This window comes from Cuculus canorus, chromosome 7 (assembly GCF_017976375.1).
Source record: "Cuculus canorus isolate bCucCan1 chromosome 7, bCucCan1.pri, whole genome shotgun sequence".
NCBI classification, from domain to species: Eukaryota; Metazoa; Chordata; class Aves; order Cuculiformes; family Cuculidae; genus Cuculus; species Cuculus canorus.
Window position 1 is genome coordinate 23,551,373 of NC_071407.1, and position 19,162 is coordinate 23,570,534.

General features: G+C 36.9%; 1 protein-coding gene across 37 annotated transcripts in view; it reads right to left on the bottom strand.

The window, feature by feature from the left end:
• Window positions 1–19,162, bottom strand: part of KCNMA1 (potassium calcium-activated channel subfamily M alpha 1) — a 427,072-nt gene that overhangs the window by 87,549 nt on the left and 320,361 nt on the right. For 20 of the 37 annotated variants that reach the window (XM_054072142.1, XM_054072139.1, XM_054072157.1 and 17 more), the window contains 2 exons: window positions 15,945–16,021; window positions 6,638–6,811 (listed from right to left, as the gene is read on the bottom strand). In XM_054072142.1, the coding sequence (XP_053928117.1) occupies window positions 6,638–6,811; window positions 15,945–16,021 (251 nt within the window). The remainder of the gene's footprint in view (window positions 1–6,637; window positions 6,812–15,944; window positions 16,022–19,162) is intronic. The other 17 variants (XM_054072172.1, XM_054072163.1, XM_054072160.1 and 14 more) reach the window with 1 other exon arrangement.

Sequence of the window (19,162 nt, forward strand, 5' to 3'; positions counted from 1 at the left end):
CCATGTCACCTTGCATAAGACCCTCTGCTAAACTCACTCCACGGGATGCAGACAGCATCTTTTCTAGCTTGTCTCCACCATGGCAAGCCACTCACTAGACTCTTGCTTGTGACCCTGCTAAGAATCACTACTCAATGTAAAGGCCTAAAGGAATTAAAATACCGACTTCTTGATCTCTCCTTCCCCCACCTTCCCAATTCTTCAAAAGATTTGCTGCTGAACTTAGTAGTGCCTCCATCCTACGCGAATGTGGAAGCTCATCTCCTTGTTACTGACACATCACAAATCAGACAAAGCATCTTCTCATTGGCGTAATGGATTACAAAACTCATCTGAAAAGACATGTGCTTCATTATTTATATTTTCTGGTCATGAGTAACAAGTCAGATTGCCTCACTTTTACAATTCTGCTGGCTTGGTTTGTAGAGGTTGTTTTGTCCTCCTTCTACTCTTGCCTTGCTACATCAGCGTTCATCTATATTCTCTTATTCTATCCAAAAGAAAGTTAAATAATTTAGCAGTACTCGGGTTCTATTAAAAAATCAAAAAATAAAAGGGATTAATTTTTTGAGTGTTTGAGTCAAACTACATCCTTGAAGACACCCACTGTAAAATACCATTGTTTCAAGTTACTTGTCCCCCTGCTGTAATTACTTGAAAAGGAAATATAAAAGTCTGGTGCATTCATTCACATGAAAAAATGACAGCATGGATACTTGGAGTGTTAGAAGGGCAGGTACCAGCCCACTCTGATCACAGCTTCTATTGCCATGTTAGGAATGCAGAAAAACATAAGGCTGCTTCAAGAGAAGGATCACCCAAAGGTCTACACATCAAGAGTGAGAAAAAGGCAAACAAATCAAAGGGTTGGTTTAGTGTTCTGAACCAGCAAGCAGTTCTGAAATGCTGGCTAAGGCTGCGATGGTATATATTGAGTCAATTCATCTTAGCTTCAGTGGAAACATCTGAATGCATCTTTGTACTATTGCCACAAGAAGATGGAAAGAAAGTAGGTAAGGCAGAATCCTAAATATAAACTAAATTTCAAAATAGAAGAGTAATGAAGAGATATTCATTCTAAGAAAACAGATCTTATGGTGTCTGGCTTCTGATTTGCCAATACCATTGACTATTGAGCTGGCTGAAAACATAGCAAATCTCCAAGCATCAACTTCATGTCAGTGGCTACATCACAAAAATCTCCTGTAGAGCAGCACAGGAACCTCCCACAATGGTATTTTCTTTTTCAGTTTTTCATTTTCTGGTTCTATATGCCTCATTGCCTCATTCAAAGCCCCATTGGCCAGTTTTGGTAACAGCAGCTTTCTTGACTGTAGTTCATTCTGAGAAGCTGCCTGAGGAAGGTAAGTTGGTTTTCATTACCTAGTAACAACACAGATTACATTAAGATGTTAATGTCTGAATTTTTCCAGCTGTGTTAGACTTGAATTTTAACTAAGTAATCTTAAATAACAATTTCTCTGCAAAACTGAACACTGTAAAATATACACAGGTGTCCATTTTTACATGATTTTCTGTATTTTGAAAAGGGACCCACAGAGCATTTAGAGAAAACATCATAACCATGTCAGTTCTCAGGAACACATTCCTGAACACATGGGAACTGATGCAACAGGAGTAAAAATCTGTCACCCTAAAATCAAGAACAGTACTTAGAAATAGGTTTACATAAACCAATCTATTACCCACAGCACGTTACACATGCTCACGATTTATATTCTCTGTGGCTTTCAATTAACAGGAATTGATTTGGCACGATATCTCATTCCAATGTCTCATCTTCAGTTACCCCTGGCTACATAAGATAATGCTGCATCATCCTCCAGTATGCAGAAGAGAGTCCATTCCACAGAGGTGTGCAGTAAGAACATAGCAGTCTGATCATATTTACTTGCTCTTGACCTTACGATGCCATTGCTTATTCACTCCTTCAATTTTTTTCTCCTCAAAACATGAAATGTGCTATTGGCTTTTTGCTAATTAAAGATGAGACAGTGCGACCACACAGTGGGTTATATTAAAGAGAGAAGTGTTTACATAGCATATGCAAAAGTAAGATTTTCAGAGCAAAGGAGTCTCTGTCGCTCCTGTGGTCAGAAAAGCATTCTCACAGATCAGAAAAGGTGTGTAGTGGGAGGGAACCATGGCAGTACCCCACCTTTTCATCATCAGAGTATTATAAAAATAACAAAATTGGGATATTTACAGCTGGTTTGAGGATCTCAAAGTCTCTAGCCACCACACAATGGTATTTGCAACCTGTAAAAGGGAAACCATTCCTGCTAAAAAAGAGGATTCTAGCACTCTAAGTTGTCCTTTGATAGCACACACAGGTCTTTCCTGCACCTTAGCTCATCCATAAAAACAAGTATTTCTTGTTGTCTCAGCTACTTCAGCATGAGCGGAGAAGTAGGTGGTTAGCTTTGTTCTGTAGAAAGCAGAGAACAGAGTTCTCACATCCTAAGAGAAATAAAGACTATGCTGTCTTTTCAGTCAGTAATTTAGGAATCCAGGACTTAACAGTCGATTGATTTAGAAAAGCCCCAGAACAGTTACACAACTGCTAAATTTTAGATAGACTGACCAATGTGTGTGTGACACGTTCCTCTCTCTGGCTAAATCAGTAAGTGGCATGTCATTTCAATTCTTATCATAGAATTTGGTTTTTTAAGTTGTAAAGGCACACAGGCAGGACCTATGCTGTCCTAAGTAGCACAGGTCAATGAAGCAGCTAGAGTGTTCCTGAACCTAACTTGCTAAGCCACACTGCCAGACAGCTTCAGGCACAGTGTACCAACCTTGGTTCAAGAGTCATCCTTATCCATGCCAACCAAAATGTTCAGCTCATCTTAGAGAATGTCATTTGAGGTCCTTTGAGAAAGACTCAGCTGCCAACTTGCCTGTTCAGCATAAACAATACGATAGCACTAAAAAACCAGACGGAATATGTGGTACTAAACTGAGCTTGACACACAGGTGTAAATGATTTGGCTACTTTCAGAATTTAAGCTTTCACCAGCTTATCATAGCACAGTCTTTCTTTCCAAATAGGATGGCTAGAACTTTTGACTGAACTCTGAATTCAAAACACAGTGATGATTAGTCTTGTCTTTTGTCTCTGAAGATCCCCAATACTCACTGAAGTCTAAGTCTTCACATAAAGCTTCATAGAACTACCAGAGCATGCCAAAGAATGCCTTCTCACAAGCTGAATTAGATATGCCTGGGCCTAGAATCAAGAATGTTCTTGAAAGGTTAGATTCCCGTGGCAGTGGGTACGATGTCAAGTTTAGAAAAGGTTTCCTCTCAGAACATGAACTTCTGATGCTCCTGAGAAGCAGCAGCCAGTTGGTGACACAGAAAAACATAAGTTAAATTGCTCAGGTTAAGGTTCTATCTCTGTATCAGTTAATCATTTGAATTGTGCTCCTCAAGATCTCACACAGACCTAAACAGAAACATCACACTTATTAGTAACTGTACAAACCAGCGGAGGTTTTTCAGTGCCTAAGAGCCTCCCTGCACACAAATTCACTTGAGTTTCTGGTACCAAAAATGCTTGGACCATTTGCTGTTCATGTAGCAATCTACCAAAAGCAGATAAACCTGAAAAAATGTAGACACAGAAACTCCCCTAAATTCTATTTCCTAACATTTAGAAAGATCATATCCTTCTTTTTCTTCCAGACAGTGGCCTATAAACTCAAAAGCTATTTTAATGTAATTATATTTAATCAAATTATAATTTTAACTTGCTGGGAGCACAGGCAACAACATAATAACAGAGAAATGGATTCACAGTGGAAAATAAACTGCAAGTGTCGCTTTCTCTCCACATTATACAATTAGTACACTAAATCCTGTGTACATCATTCAATCTGTAAATGAATATCTTCTACTTAACATCAGATTCTTACAAACAGCATTAATGCTTACAAAAGCTCCTCATTGTTTCAATAAGTTTCATACAATGGTCTGTGATTTTATTTACCTTAGAAAAATTTAAAAAAGCCTGCTTTTATAACCAAAAATAAAAGAAAAGGAAAGAAAGAAAGAAATGCATTAAGCAATTGTAGAAGCAAACCAACCCAACCGGGGCACCACGACCAAAGCAAGCCCTGTAATAGTATAATGACCTTTAATGAGTGTCTGGGGAAACAATACAGTCCTAGCATAAAAGACAAAGGGCAAAACCCATCATGGCTCCACTGACACTAATTCAAAATGATTTTCAGAACAACTAAAGAATGTAAGAGAGGTAATCTGATCCCCCAATCTGACCTCACTTTGATTCGGAGGCCCTGCTGCTGCCATTTCTAATTGTCAAACACTCTACATTTCACATCTGCTCATAATTAATGAAAAGCTGACTCTCCCCACCATTCTTCGAGTTAACTAGCTCTGTCAAGATGGGCATCGTATGACCCCTGTGCACTGCAAAGAAAACACACTGGTTTCTATTGAAGCCTTGCCAGTGAAACATTGCATGTGTATACATATATATTTTAATTGGAAAAGAAAGGCTTATGCTGCTTTGCAAAGAGTGTGAATTGGTATTGATTTTTGTACTTATTATTAACAGTCAGAGGTGACCACTCTCACGGGGGAGAGGGAGATCTCATTTGATTTGATGGAGTGATGAAGGGGGGAAAAGGCCCTTGAAAGGATAGGATGCTAAAAATCCTCAAAGCTGTCAATATCACTTATCCTTCAAAATATAACACAGTACTAAGGCGTTTCCTGGCAGTATTGTTTTTGGTGGCAATAATACCATTATTGTGGAGGGGTTTGGCTTGGCAGGCAACACAATCAAATAAAGTTTACTTTATCTGCCTCTGTAGAGCCTTAAGTGAACTTGAAAGCTATGGTAAACCTACAAATCATGGGGTTTTTTTCCTTGCCAAACAGCGCTAACAGCAGAAATGTTACCTATTTGTAGGGCACATATTCATCTAGCCTGGGCTGGTTGCAGTTAACACCAGTGCTGGGATCCAACCACATACTCTTTGCACTACTTTGAACTACACCAGGCACTGTGTTGTTGAGGCTTTTAGGCTGTGGAAGTAACACTGCCTGCAGTAATTCACTATCCAGAGAGGTTTCTTGCTCACTTTTCCTAACAAAATATGTTTTACTCTGATAAAGGTCTCCTTAAAAGATAAAAACTCCTGTAACTTAGAACAGGACTTACAACTGGGAACCATCTCCCCTGAGGTGATGCAACAAAGTAGGTAAAAAGGACGCTCAGAGTTCTTATACATATACACAGAGAGAAGCTTTCTGGTAAAATCTCTAGGAAATCCTATTACAATCGGGTTAATCGACACAGTCTTCAGACAAAAAGTGCTAACAAATATCCCAGTATTGTTATACATTCCAAATTTGTGTCTGGAAAAAAAAAGTTTAAATGTCAAAACAGTTAAAGCAAAGTCATTCAGCACTTAGACTACATACTGCAATACACACATGGAATCAAAAAGCAACCAGATGCATCATCTAACTACATTATACTCTACTAACCAAAATATTTCAACTAACTACATTACACTAACTACATTATACATATATATATAGAGGAAGGCATTTTTATCCGTGATGACTTGTAATGTAAATCAAACACGCTTCCTGATCCAAACTCCTAATACTCCTTATAGTTGTATTTGAATATTATTTAGTTTTTTTCTGGTCATTTGGATAGGGAAAGGAACACATTTCCTGCCCTGAGACATAGTTTTGCCTGTTACGAATGTCTGAACAGGATGAGAACATGAACATAAAAAAAAAAAACTAAAAAAAAAAAAAATCACCATTTTATCTCCCAACGGTTCTCAGTTGTTGACATCATGCTGATAAAAGTAGCTTTGGAATCCCCAAGAATTAACGGATACACAGAACTGTTCTAACGTCTCTGTCTTCTCCCTCTCAACTCTGATCTAAAGAGTTTTCTTGGGCATGTTACAGAATGGTAATGTCCTATGGGACAGATTCTACACTCAATCTCAAAACGTCTGAAAGGCTAGACCTTTCAAAAAGTCACCACCGAAAGTACAATGTTTTCTAAGATTTCTGCTGTTTCAGTATCAGATGGAAAGTCCTACCTTATTGAGAATGAAGAGCTATGAACAAAACTAAAGATAGTGGTAGCAGTACAGAACAGAACGCCAGCTACTACAGTTCAATTCCTGAGTTGTATTCTATTTATTCCCTGCCTATTGTAGGCTGCCCTAGTGTCAGCACTACTAAAGCTGTCCACTTTGCACAAGTCACAGATTTAGACACTGGCCTGTTCCTCCACTGAAGCACTTGTTGTTTAATTAATGACAATTTATATCATATGAATTAGAAAATAAAAAAGATGCCACCAAACTGCAATACTAAGGTCCTGCATGCTATTGCAAGAGCATGCGTCATAAAGAGCACACAAAGCAAAATAATGAAATACATTTTTCGTACTAAAAATAAATTAAAACAGAAATATAGTAAAATTTGGGTTTGACTTTAAAAAAAAAAGCATCAGCCCAGTAAAACTCACAGAACTACAATGTACGACACAAGACGGGGATGATACCACAGACACCACAGACATGGAACAGCATGTGTTGGTGTTAAAACTTACAGGCACGTAAACTGGTGGAGCAATCATTAACAGAGACAGAAGAAAGTGGGAAGGCTCTCTCAAGGGTGTCCATGTTACTATGTACACTGCCTGACATGCAAGAGCAGTCACGCTCAGAGCGTCCGCAATCAAAACAACATGCCAGTTTCATTCTCTTGTAGATGGACATCTTGGCTATAACCATGTATTGGATGGGAGGAGAGGAAGAGCAGCAGGTTAATGGCAAGGTTATATATATATAACAAGGCAGCTGGAAGGTAATTTAAGGGATTTAATACAGGCCTTAGTTTATGTTAACAGTCTTGACCCAGGAAAAACAAATGCAATCAGATTATTGAGAACACTTTGGCTGTACATTAAAAGCAGGGCAAAAGATAAATTGCTTTTTATTTCTGTTCAGTCTTACAGGGTGACCGTAGACATGGGGAAGAATTACTGTTTAAAGTCAAGTGTGTGGACCAAAAAAGAACATAGTAAAAGCAGAGAATCCTGAAAATGTATTTTTTCCCTTGGCACAGTTAATACCTCTGGGCTAAAAGGAAAAGAAAAAACAAATCCATTATTAGATAGTTTTAGCCTATCCTGCTTCTGTAGAAATCAAACACTTTTATACATCTATATATATATGTATGTATACACAGACAAAAACACACATACAATCTTACATACACATACTCCCACACATAGAGATTATACATACACATATATACAAAATATAATTATTCTTTAACACGTGCTAATAATTTCCGAGTATTAAACTGTGCCAGGGAAGTTCTTTATTGCAATAAATGACACATTACTAAAGAGTTACAGAATGTTCATAAAATTGCCGGAAAAATTGCCTTCATTTACATTATTTGTTCAGGAATTCAAATTAACTCTTGACAGAATACCAGAATTTGCCCATAAAAGAGACACAACTACTAATGGTAAATATGCTTGACATTAAAATCAGTTCACAAATAAGGCATCACCAAAAGCACACAGAGCATTGCTCCACTGGAACACGCTGAACCAATCATCGGCACATTTTCTGCCTGGGATTCCAAGGTAGAGTGAGACTGAAGTAACCACATGTAGAATCTGGGGCTAATTCCAAAAGGAGTGCCAGGTTAGAGCAGAACATTAATAACCTTCAGTCATGGGCATGTCCTTGTTATGTATTCTAGAAATATAAAGCATCCTGTTTTATAAATGTAATTGCCATTGCATAATTTGGTACGTCACCCAAATCACAGGTACGTTTAAGTCTGCAGAAATGCAAATGCCACTGAGATTGTTTCGCATGTTGCACTGAACCAACCCTTTTGGTAATGGTTTAGATTGAACTGACTCAATTATACTAGAAACAAAACAGAACACTGACAGGCAAAAACAAAACCTTAAAAGCAAATGCAGAAAAAAGGTAATGTTTCTCTGGCCTGTACCTTCAGTTTAGCATGTCTTTTTTTCCATTATGGTAATGACATTAAATCAAAAAGAATTTATCTTTTTTTTTTATTTTTCCAGTTTCTTAATGCCACAGTCACCAGGGAAGAGGGACTGAAATCGCTCAAATGGGTCAAGTCCTGTTCTAAGGCCGTGATGGCTTGCCATACAGTATATTTGTCAAGCAAGGGTAACATTATGATTGTGGAAAACAGGCATTGAGGGAGATGAATGAGTGATCTCTTCAGCAGCGACTCCATTCCTCTAAAACTTTGCTCACATGACTAATGCCATGTTCTTTTAGCATCCTAGTAGAGTTATCTTACAGCTGTTCAGAAAGTCATCATGCAGCATCAGGCTTGTTCATTGCATGGTATATCATTCCTCAGCGCTTGGCTTTTAGTAAGAAGGTTTCCATTGCAGCTTTTGATGCAAACACATTCCAACTACACAGAAGATTCAAAACAGCATTTGTTTCCTCATTGTTTCCCTCTGCCTAACTCTTCCCAATACATTCTTTAAAATTGAAAAGTTGGGCAGAAAAAAAAAAAAGTGAAATATGTTACCAAAACTATCTTTCCATTGTGTGCCTATTTTATTATTTTCACTTTAAGGAAAGAAAAAATAAAGGGCATCTGTGACACACACTAACAGTAGGCGAGGTAAAAGGCAGGCCCAGTTCGTTTTAATTATAGCTGTTTTGAAGGACTTTTTCTAATCAAATGCCGTAGCAAAACACAGTGCTCCAAAATCCTCAGCTGCTACGTCATCGGTTAGTAACAGTCCCTGGGTTTTATTCACTTGTAGCCATATCTTGTCAACAGTCAATAATAGAGCAGGACACATTTATGCAAATTAAAAAAGGGCAAAGAGGGTTGGGAAGGAAAACTTTTTGTACCATTGTCATCAGACTCAAACCAATGAAGTGAGAAATTTAAGCCCTTCTGTTCAATAGGTGAAGGACGTCATGGTGCTTCTCAAAAGCAATGCCCTTTCAGGGACTGTTTTTAACTATTATTATCGGTTGTTCTGGAGATCATGCATCATTTTAATATTTCACATCATTAACATGCAGGAAACAGGCTTGGACCTGGAAATATAAGTAGCAGAAAGGACTTGCTATAAGGGTTTCAACCAGTATATAAGCAACTGCATATCAGAGCAATACATTTTGAAAGAAAACATGCTGTTACTCTTCATTCCTTTTATACAGTCATTGTTACATTCATACCAAATACAATAGTTATTCTCTTTAAATAAAACAAAACATGGATTATTAGTAGGGATGACTAATGACAAGATCAAAGACAAGACAAATGATTTCAAATGGTTCAGCCACACACATACCATTTCCTACAAAACTTCTATAAACAATAACAGAAAAATGGGGATCATCAAAGAGACAGGGGGACCTTAAGAACAGCCTTGGGTTGTTTAATTCATTTGACACCTGTAGCACCTGCATAAGAATCAACTCCTTTCTATTCAGAGAACTGTTATGGATGTTGAATATAACATTTCTTTCCAACTAGTGAAAACATAAGCTGGGGCATAAAGGAAATTACTTCCCTATTTTCAATTCAATAATAAATGGACAAAAAGGAAGAACCAATCCTTCTACTTTGTATGATGACAATTACTCAGCATTTGTAAAATGAATCAGTAAAAATATCAGGGGAAGTAATCATGGACAAGGAAATCAGCCTGCTTAAATAATTTACTGACAAAACAAGGCTTCTATGAACTAGCCATATTCTGATTTTTTAACACTAAAAGGAAAGCAAAATTTCTGTCACTTATTCATAAAGAAAATACTTCTAAAAACTGGTTTTGGTTGCAATCTTTCGCAGAGGGCAATAGCCTTCTATTCAAATAAGGACACAATGTGCCTGAGATGTCTAAGCTTCTAGCAGTACCTTGCTTTCTGATCTCAAAACCTCAAAAAGTCCAGTAAAAATTTCTAGATTGTCTGGATCTGAAGTGTTACTTAGTGTTCACAAACAGTAATGGGAAATATTTCCAGCTGTGGAAATAAGAAAAGGAAACTGCAGATTATTCTCTACCTAAGATGTCAAGAAACAGCTCCTTTTTTTTTCTTAAAGCAAGCAGAACAAAGCATCCCTTCATCTTCGCTGCTTTTCTTTTTTTTTAAACCTTACAGTCGACCCAATCCTCATCTTCCACCCATCACTACAATTTTCCTTATGACCTCAACAGTACTAAAAAGTAGACCTAGGAGGACATCTAGTGGCTCTCTGGGAGTTAACAGCTGGTTAAGAAGAACTGGAGGTTTCTTGACCAGCAGATGGTAAAAAAAAAGGTCCCACTACACTTAAGAATTGAAATGCATACAGTGGCATTTCAATTCAAGTTCTCGTGATCCACATTATGAGTAAAAGGAGGGCCAGACTGATGTGACCACCTTTTAGCAATGCTAGCTAGCATCATGAGACTGAAATCTTGAATGGACTTCCCCCAGCACAATTTCAGTTTCCTGAAAAATACAGCAGCATCTCCTAAACTGTTTGTGAGAATTCGTTTTCTCTTAACACAACAGGCAAAGCTATCTCTCCATTATTTAATTTTGACAGAACAAGATCAAGACCACCAAGTCAGCTCATTCACTATTTTGTGATATTTGCAATCAAAGACAATCAGTGAGTTGTTTGATACGGTGCTGCTCTTCGTCAAAACTATAGAAACAGCAGGTGACCCAAGAGGATGTTTTGCCCTATTTTAGTAGGTATACTAGGAATGTATACTAGGGATAGTATAGTAGGAATGAATCGTGAGTTTTGAAGTAATGGCACACTTACAGACCACTTAATTTTAATTTTCAAATCTGATTGTGACCTTCCTTTCATTACGTTAAAGAAGACTCTCAGCCAATGTACTCTCAAAGCTAACTGTACTCCTGAACAAACTGGAGCTATTGGGGAAATGGAAAAAAAATAAGTCAAAGCTACATGACCTTTTCTTTTCTAATATTCTATTAGTAAGAAGAACTCTTTTATTTAGTTTATTTACTACTATTAAAACTAATTTCTCTGGTCCAGAAAGGTCTCGACATAGAAACATATTTAAAATAAATACATTGCTTCAAATAAATTAAATCAATTCCAGGATTTTGCCTCAAACTCAATAGCATTAATCATTTTATCCATAGAAATTAGTTTGTTGCTGGTTTATTATCAAGTACTGATTCTTGTCATGCTAACTTGTTTCACAATCTGCTTTTCTGTGCTGCCCCATCTCACTACTGCGCCATTTTATTGGCTGAAAATAGATCTTTGGAGTAAATTCTGTTCTCTGTTTGAACATTTTCTACCACAACAGGATCTCCATCCTTTAGTGTAGTTTACAGGCACCACAATAAGCAATAAATAATGGTAGTCGGAATGAGGGTCATCACAATTACAAGATGGCTAGTGCTTTATCATGCCACTCTTTCTTTCCATTCCTTGTATTTCTAAGCTGCATATTCTTTCCATGTCCCCAAAGCTGTGTTTATTTACATTATCATGATTGTACACACTGGAAGTGGCTGACGAGCCTTCATAGATTCTGTACACTGCAAATTTGTAGGACTTAGACTAACACGAAGTGGTCTATAAAGTTCGTATTCTCTATATAATAAGTAAAACTTGACAACTTGGGTCCCTAAGGAGTCAGTGTGGCTTTACTCATATAATTAATTTCAAAACAAGCAAGCTGGGAAAAATAATCCCTGTAACTTTTTTCCTGTCGAAGTTTCCTGTAAGTTTATACATTAAAAGGTAGCCACACATTTAATTCATTGCCTGGCTTTACCCTCATCTCTTTTTTCTTTTTGGCTGATGAGGAGGAAGGAGTTAGCTAAGGACAGTAAAAGCCTACTGTGTTAACTTTGTGTGTCAGCTATCAATGGGAAAGGCCAAGTACAAAAAAAATTGAACACAGGTCTGACAACTACTATCAATTAACCAGCAAATGGTGCTATAGCATGAATTACCCCAGCCTAACCGATATCCCTAAAAATTCAGGGGATATCTCTGGAATTATTGCAAGGAAATGCCATTGCCAAGATATCCCATTTAAAAATAGGATAAAAAATAAGGTTTTAGGGGAAAAAAGGGGGCCAAAAAAGTGGCAGAGGGAAAAACTGCTGTATTTTCTTCAACGTCACCCTAATCTCCATGGGTGTAAACGATGAGAAACTTGTGGGTATGACGTCACTGCTACATGCAACATAAATAAAGAAAAGAACCAAAATACTGAACAAAAATACTCTCTGCTAGAGAAAGACAGGTTGGACCGCACTCTGGGCTACAGGGAACCCATTTTTACTCACAATAGATCACTATCAGTGTGCAGTTAAAATATAGTAGGGGCCGTGTTCCAAGGCAGCAAGAGGAAAAATAAATCAAAAGTTTGTCAATTATCATAGATTACAAGAAATTCCTTCAAAACACATCAAAGTACACATGATATGTCCCCTCTGGGGTTCAACCCCCACCGTTCACAGCAAGCACTGGTACTGGAAAAAATATATAGAGAATTAGACCATAGCTGTTGCACAAAATGAAAGAAACAGGAGGAGCAGGTAATCCAGTTTAGAGATTTCATCCCAACATGGCTGCATTTCACATAAATATATACAAGTATTTGGCCCCTTGCTGCAAAAATTACAGTTAAATGGAACAGGAAAGAGATTGAAAACATTAAAATATATGTATTAACAATCTGTGAATAGAATTTCCACACAAGCATTTCTCTGGACAACATGACATCAGCATTCATATGTTATGCAGGGAATGGGATGGGTAAGGAGAAAGAGATAGCAAAGAAACTGCAAAAGAAAAGCGAGGTTACTTTAATTATCCCTGGCCTTGTACTGATCTGCCCTGAATTATTAATATTAGGCCTAAGAGGTTTGGACAAATGGCTATGTAGGTCAGACTCACGTTTAGACCCCAACGATACCACAAGCTGATGTTCAGACAGTATTTAAATCCGTGTGCAACCTCAGATGCATTATTTAAAGAATGTGGTTTTCAAGTGTCATAGGAAGCTGAATTAATTAATGCCACTGTAACTACGTTTTTCATGTAAAGAAATTCTTTCACATTTAATTCACCTGAATGTGTCAATATTTTAACATGCAACTTTTCATTTCATCTTACATATCTTCTGCACACAGCTGCTTCTAATTGCTATGTTACTCGCTAATTAAAATATATATATAGCATAAAGGACTACATATATGCATGTGTGATTATTTGCCATGTCTTTGAAAATCAAATTGACATATTAGCTGTCGACAGATCAGTTGACAGCTTCCTAATTCAATAGGGAACAAGTTTTCTTAATTTATGCTTTGTTTTGGTTAGACTGCATTTTTAAGACCAATGATTTGTGGAGCTTACAGATGGATAACATAAGATTTTCAAAAGTGATTAGTGATTTGAAAGCTGAAGCTAAGACATTGTATGTGAATAATAGACTGCACTGAAGACTTACCTTTAAAAATACATTAGGCCCCATAAAAGGGATCTCAAGATTGTCATAAAAATTTGAGACACCAAAAATCACTAATTACTGTTGAAATTTTTCATTTAATTTTTTTTCCTGATTGACAAACTAATTGCATTGCTCTTAACAGTGGTGAGTGTGCTCCTAAGCAGAAGCTGTTCTTAACTGTACTGCGAGCTGCCAGCTATTGTGGTTATCTATGTGGATGTATGGAAATGGGAGGGGAGAGGGCAGATGGGGGAAATAAAAGGGAAATTTAAGATTTTACCCTCAGTGACCATTTCTCTTTCCTCTTTTCACCTGACTCAGAGGATTCCCTACCTAGTGTTCCTTGATCCCTGCAGGAGCTCTGACAGCCGCCTCCTTCAGCCTCACTAGCCCCATCATTTTGCTTCTTCACCTGTCCCAACACCCTGCATTTATTGGAGTGATGCATGTGACCGTGCCATTTGGAACATTTCCTAGTGCTTCACAGAGCAGTTGTCACTCTCACCTCTCCATGGCCCTGCTGCTGGTTATATATCCATTGCGCTGGGTCACGGGATACTCCACTTTCTCCCTTGTTTCCCAGTACTGAGGAGGTTACACTGGTGCTCATTAATGTATAATAAATGAGTTTTGACCCTCATGCTGTGAATTCTCAATTCCTACCTTCTAATAGACGTCTATAAAAAGCGCAATATCACATTAAAATGTGTATTTATTATTATTATTATTTATTTTAATCAGCACACAGTGTGACAAGCACACAGTATGTAAAGGAGGAGTAGAGGAGAAAATGTAAATCCTTTTTATAGATTTTTTTTTTTGACAGAATTGGGTAAAATTAAACAGGTAACACATTTTTCTTTAACTCTTGGGCAATTTGGAAAAAAGATTGGGTTTGAGAGTTACAGGCACCCCAAGGCATCTGTAAGTGGCTTTACCAGAAGCACTCAGCAGCCTCACTGGCTTTGGCAGCAGTTCAAAGGTCACATTCTCACATGGATAAACTGTTCTTTAACAATTTTTTCTCCAATATGTTAGGGAATGCATATATGCCTTCCACATCAGGCATGCTTTCCATGCGTTCTGCTCTTCTTGTGGCTACTGGGAGGATAAATATCATTTCTTGTCAATGTTCCAGCTGCTTTCACTCAATTATAATACTTGGCTCCATACTCCTGTTTTGTTTAGGGGTTTTTTTTGTGTTTTTTTTTTTTTTTTTTTGCGAGGAGAGGAGCTTCTTTAAGAACTCCAGTGACATATTTTTTTCTTTTTAAAATTACTTTGAGAATTCACCAATTTCAGGCACCTCTTAAAGACAAGGAAGGTCCAGTTTAGGCTTTCTTCAATCCTCTATACAGTGCAGTGATAACACTATGACTGGATCTATAAATAAGAGTGTTTTTTCCCTCTTTTGAAAGTAATGGTAAAACAGACATGATCAAAATCTTCCAAGACCTTTCAATTTACCTGCTCAATAATTTTGAATGAATGATCTTTTTCATGGCAGAACACCATGAAATGTACATAAACATTCAGACATCCATTGAGAAATGGATCCCTAAATCCTTTTGACATCTGTAGAACAAACATGCATGGGTCAAACACATCTTTGGCCAAAATGTAGTGTTGATAGTTTCTGCAAACAGTCCTTTCAAAATACTTATAGATAAAATGCTACTTTTTATATGCTTATAAAAATACAGATGCAAAGCCCAATCTCAATTCCAAAACTCAATCATTTCTTGATGCAAAATCATCTGAATGACTTAAAGAAGAGACCTAAAGACTTAACTAAATGAAATATTAGCATTATAACTATGGAATATTCTAAAAAGGATACATGTAAGAGGCACTAATATTTAATTCAAGAAAACCCTTCCTCCTGTAAAACCAATTATTTATTTCAATAATAATAATTGATTTCAATAGTTACGACAGAATATTACTTCCTAGTTTCTTCCTTTACAGAATCACGTTCAGCAAGACAGACTTAAGTTCTTTACTTTACAGAAATATTTTAACAGAAAATTATTGAATTTACCGGATTTCTACATAGCATGAATGAGAGCAGAACTTCACTGTTAGCTCATTCTTAAGTCAGAAACCTTCACAATGAGATGCATTTAATACTGATTCAATACTTCAGGTTTTGTTAGCTTTGGGTTCTAACAAACTTTTTACTGAAGAAGCAGGTGTGAGTGGTGTAGAATGTAATAAAAATATATGCACTTCAGAAATGCAAATGGCACTTACTACGTTGCTGTGCATTTATTTGTTAGCTTTTCTGTATCACTGTGTAAAACACATAAACACATGTACAGATGTTCTTCAAGGCTGAACATGAAAAGGAGAGGAAGGGACTGATAGAAATATTACTTACGCCGTTTGCAGCCACATTTTTTTATCCTTTTGGGATCTGTGATGTCATCATGACAGGCCTTGCAGTAAAAAAATGCCCTGGAGAGACAGAATGGAAAAACTGACACATTTCTTAATCCATACAAATGAAATTAGTCCCACATTTCCTCTTGTTGCAGTGCCAAATTAATGAAACATGCCAGCACTAATCCTCTTTAATCTTTGAAAAGGTTTAGACATTTAAAGTAGGAAATGTTTGCTGCAAGACAATTAATTTCAAACATAAGACTCCAAATTAGTGTTTCTTTTAATACACTTTTACTTGAGAAGTAATTGGGAGAAGGGATGATAATTATAACACATCTTATCAGTTCATTTGCCTTTCACCTTAGAAAAAAAGAGCATCCAATCAACTTTGTCATTTAAAATATATATATATATAAAATGAATTCTCTGTTCTTATTCGATATACTAGAGTTTTTTAGGAGTAGGGAGAAAGACTGCATAGCAAATTTTTCAGACTGGTCGCAAAGAGGACTTCATTTTGGATACAATGAGAGATTGCAATGAGATAAGAACATCAAATATGTTAGATACAAAAAAATAACCAAGCAAAACCAGAAAGGGAAAATCCACGCAAAATAAATCCTTAGAGGTACCTATAAATGAAAGAACTGAAATAATCTTGATTCAGACTATTTTTTTTGTCTTTTATATCTAAATAGAGCAGAATAGTTTTGGTTTTGAACAGAAAAAAAGCCAAAATTTTAAACAAAACAGGCAGTTAACAAGGTGAACCATCTAGGTTTCTATTAAATGCTTTCTGTTATGAACTTCTACTCTTGTATCAAATGGATCACCATGAGGTGAACCACAAGGAGAACTGAGGAAGTGAGAAAGTAACACCTGACTTTATAGAAGATTAAAACAAAATTTCTCTTTAATAAATACGCACCAGACTGCCTACAGGTGAGTTTAATTATGCCTGTTGAGCCAACATGTCACATAAGGCTGCTGTGACACATTTATGAGGATCATGCAGCTGGCCTCTAGCTGGACACTTACAGTTCACCAGGATTCTTGCTGGCATAACAAATTAAATGCAATTTTTAACCTGCTGAAATTTCCCTGTACTTATCAATATTCAGGATATGTCAGCTCCATGCCTATACTCCCAACTCTCCCTCATTGCACACTTCTCAACACAAACTGGCAGTAAGAACCAAAGGTGCCAGTTTGCAACCACACATGGATTTAATCAGCAGTACTGCTCACAGATTTAGGAAGGCTGGATTGCTACAACAGCAAGGACGTCACTGGAACAGAACAATCTATATAGTTCATAATAAAAAAAAAAGAAATTTCAACAGTATTAACACACAGTCTCAGAATAAACATAGCCTTTAGCAGTTTAGCTAGGATGATTGCTACTAATTCTTTTTAGAATAATGAGACAGCATTCACCACAGGTGGAACTATCTTAAAAGAAATGTTGAGAAATATGAATGAGACATCTAGTTCAAATAGCTACGAATTTATCAAAGATGTTTTGCACCTCTGAATAATGGTCCAGGTAAAGTGGACCACCAGGAGAAAGGCAGTAGATCTAGAATACGATATCTGGACCAGAGAGTAGAAATTTAAATTCACAGTAAAACCTCACCGAATGTTGAGGTGTTCAAGACCAGGTTGAGGTGTTGAAGATCAGGCTGGGGTGTTCAAGATCAGGATGGATGAGGCTTTGAGCAACCTGATACAATGGGAGGTGTCCCTGCCCATGGCAGGAGGGTTGGAACTTGGATGGGTTTAAGGTCCCTTTTCACCCAAACTATTCTATGATTCTATGAGTATTATTAACATTTCTAAAATCAAGATAGCTTGCATGTTGCTTATGGAAGATATAAGTTCCAAATGCAGCAGATTTAATTTCTCCAAGAAACTTCCTGGAACATTACTGTTCCAGACTGTGAAACTGTGTTACTGCTTCCAAGAAGCAAACTGTAACATGAAAATGCCTTCTCTGAGCATTTGTACACTTCGCTGCAGAAAGTATCTGGTGTTTAAAAGATTCACCTTCCAACAAAAAGAAAGGAAACTGCCTCCAAGGAAATGAGAATGAAACATCTTCAAACCGTGAACTAATGTCAAGACATAAGCAAGGAGGAGAAACCACCTCCACTTTTACAATTTATGCCTAATCAAGCTGTAAGCCTCGGTCTTGAACAAGAATCTGCTGTCGCAAACGTGCCACACAGAACTGCATGACACAAACTGGACACAGATCATTTCTGCAGATTTTGTTTCTTATGTCCACTGCAGGACCAATGCCCTGGAGGGTACCTTCAAACTTATGTGCAAAGTCAAGAGCAAATGCCTGAAGTGACTGCTGTGATAAAACTATCCTTCTATATAATTGGGTGGAATTAAGTGGATTTGAAGCACGTGGATTTCTGATGTCAGTACTAACATATAATTGTGTAAAAATAATAAAGATGTAATTAATGTAGTTTGTATTCTACCAAAACACTCAACATTTTACATGAAGTCTATTACGTTCTGGCAACTGTCTCTAGATATAATTGTTTCTAGCGTGAAAGTATTGTTCGAAAAATGCAAAAGTAATCCTAGCAACAAGAGTAATTGCACATTGCATGTTACACTTCATTGTATTTTATAAATATGAACAGCTTTAGCTTAAAGAAGCTGAAATTTCTCCATTGGCACAGAAACACAAAACCAGAACAATTTAATTTGAATTTCAGGTATATAACCTGTTTAAATTTTTATTTATTAAAAAAAGCCTTTCTTACCCCCTTCAAAAGACCTACATTTTAGAGCATTTGTCTAATTCATTACTGAAAAGGGTTAAATCAACACATTACAGAACTGGGTTTGTTACTCTAAGTATATCTGATAATAATTTCCTTTGTGCAGAACAGCTAAGAAACATGGTAAGGGAGGCAGCATGTTTCTAAACAAAGCCCCCTGCAAGAAGTGAGGCAGAATTGAGAATTTAGTTTCAGCTTGGTATTAGACAAAATGTGCTAGATGAATGATGTGTAAATTTTTCTCTAAATGCATTAAAACCAGGCAACTTCTCCCTGTGAAAAATTCTATACCAGGTAATTTTTACTTACAGTCTGAAATAATTTCATAGGAGAGTATAAAATGCCTTATAAGTGAAAAAAACCCCCCAACATTTCATTAAAGGAACATGAAGACAGTTCTGTGTGTTCAACT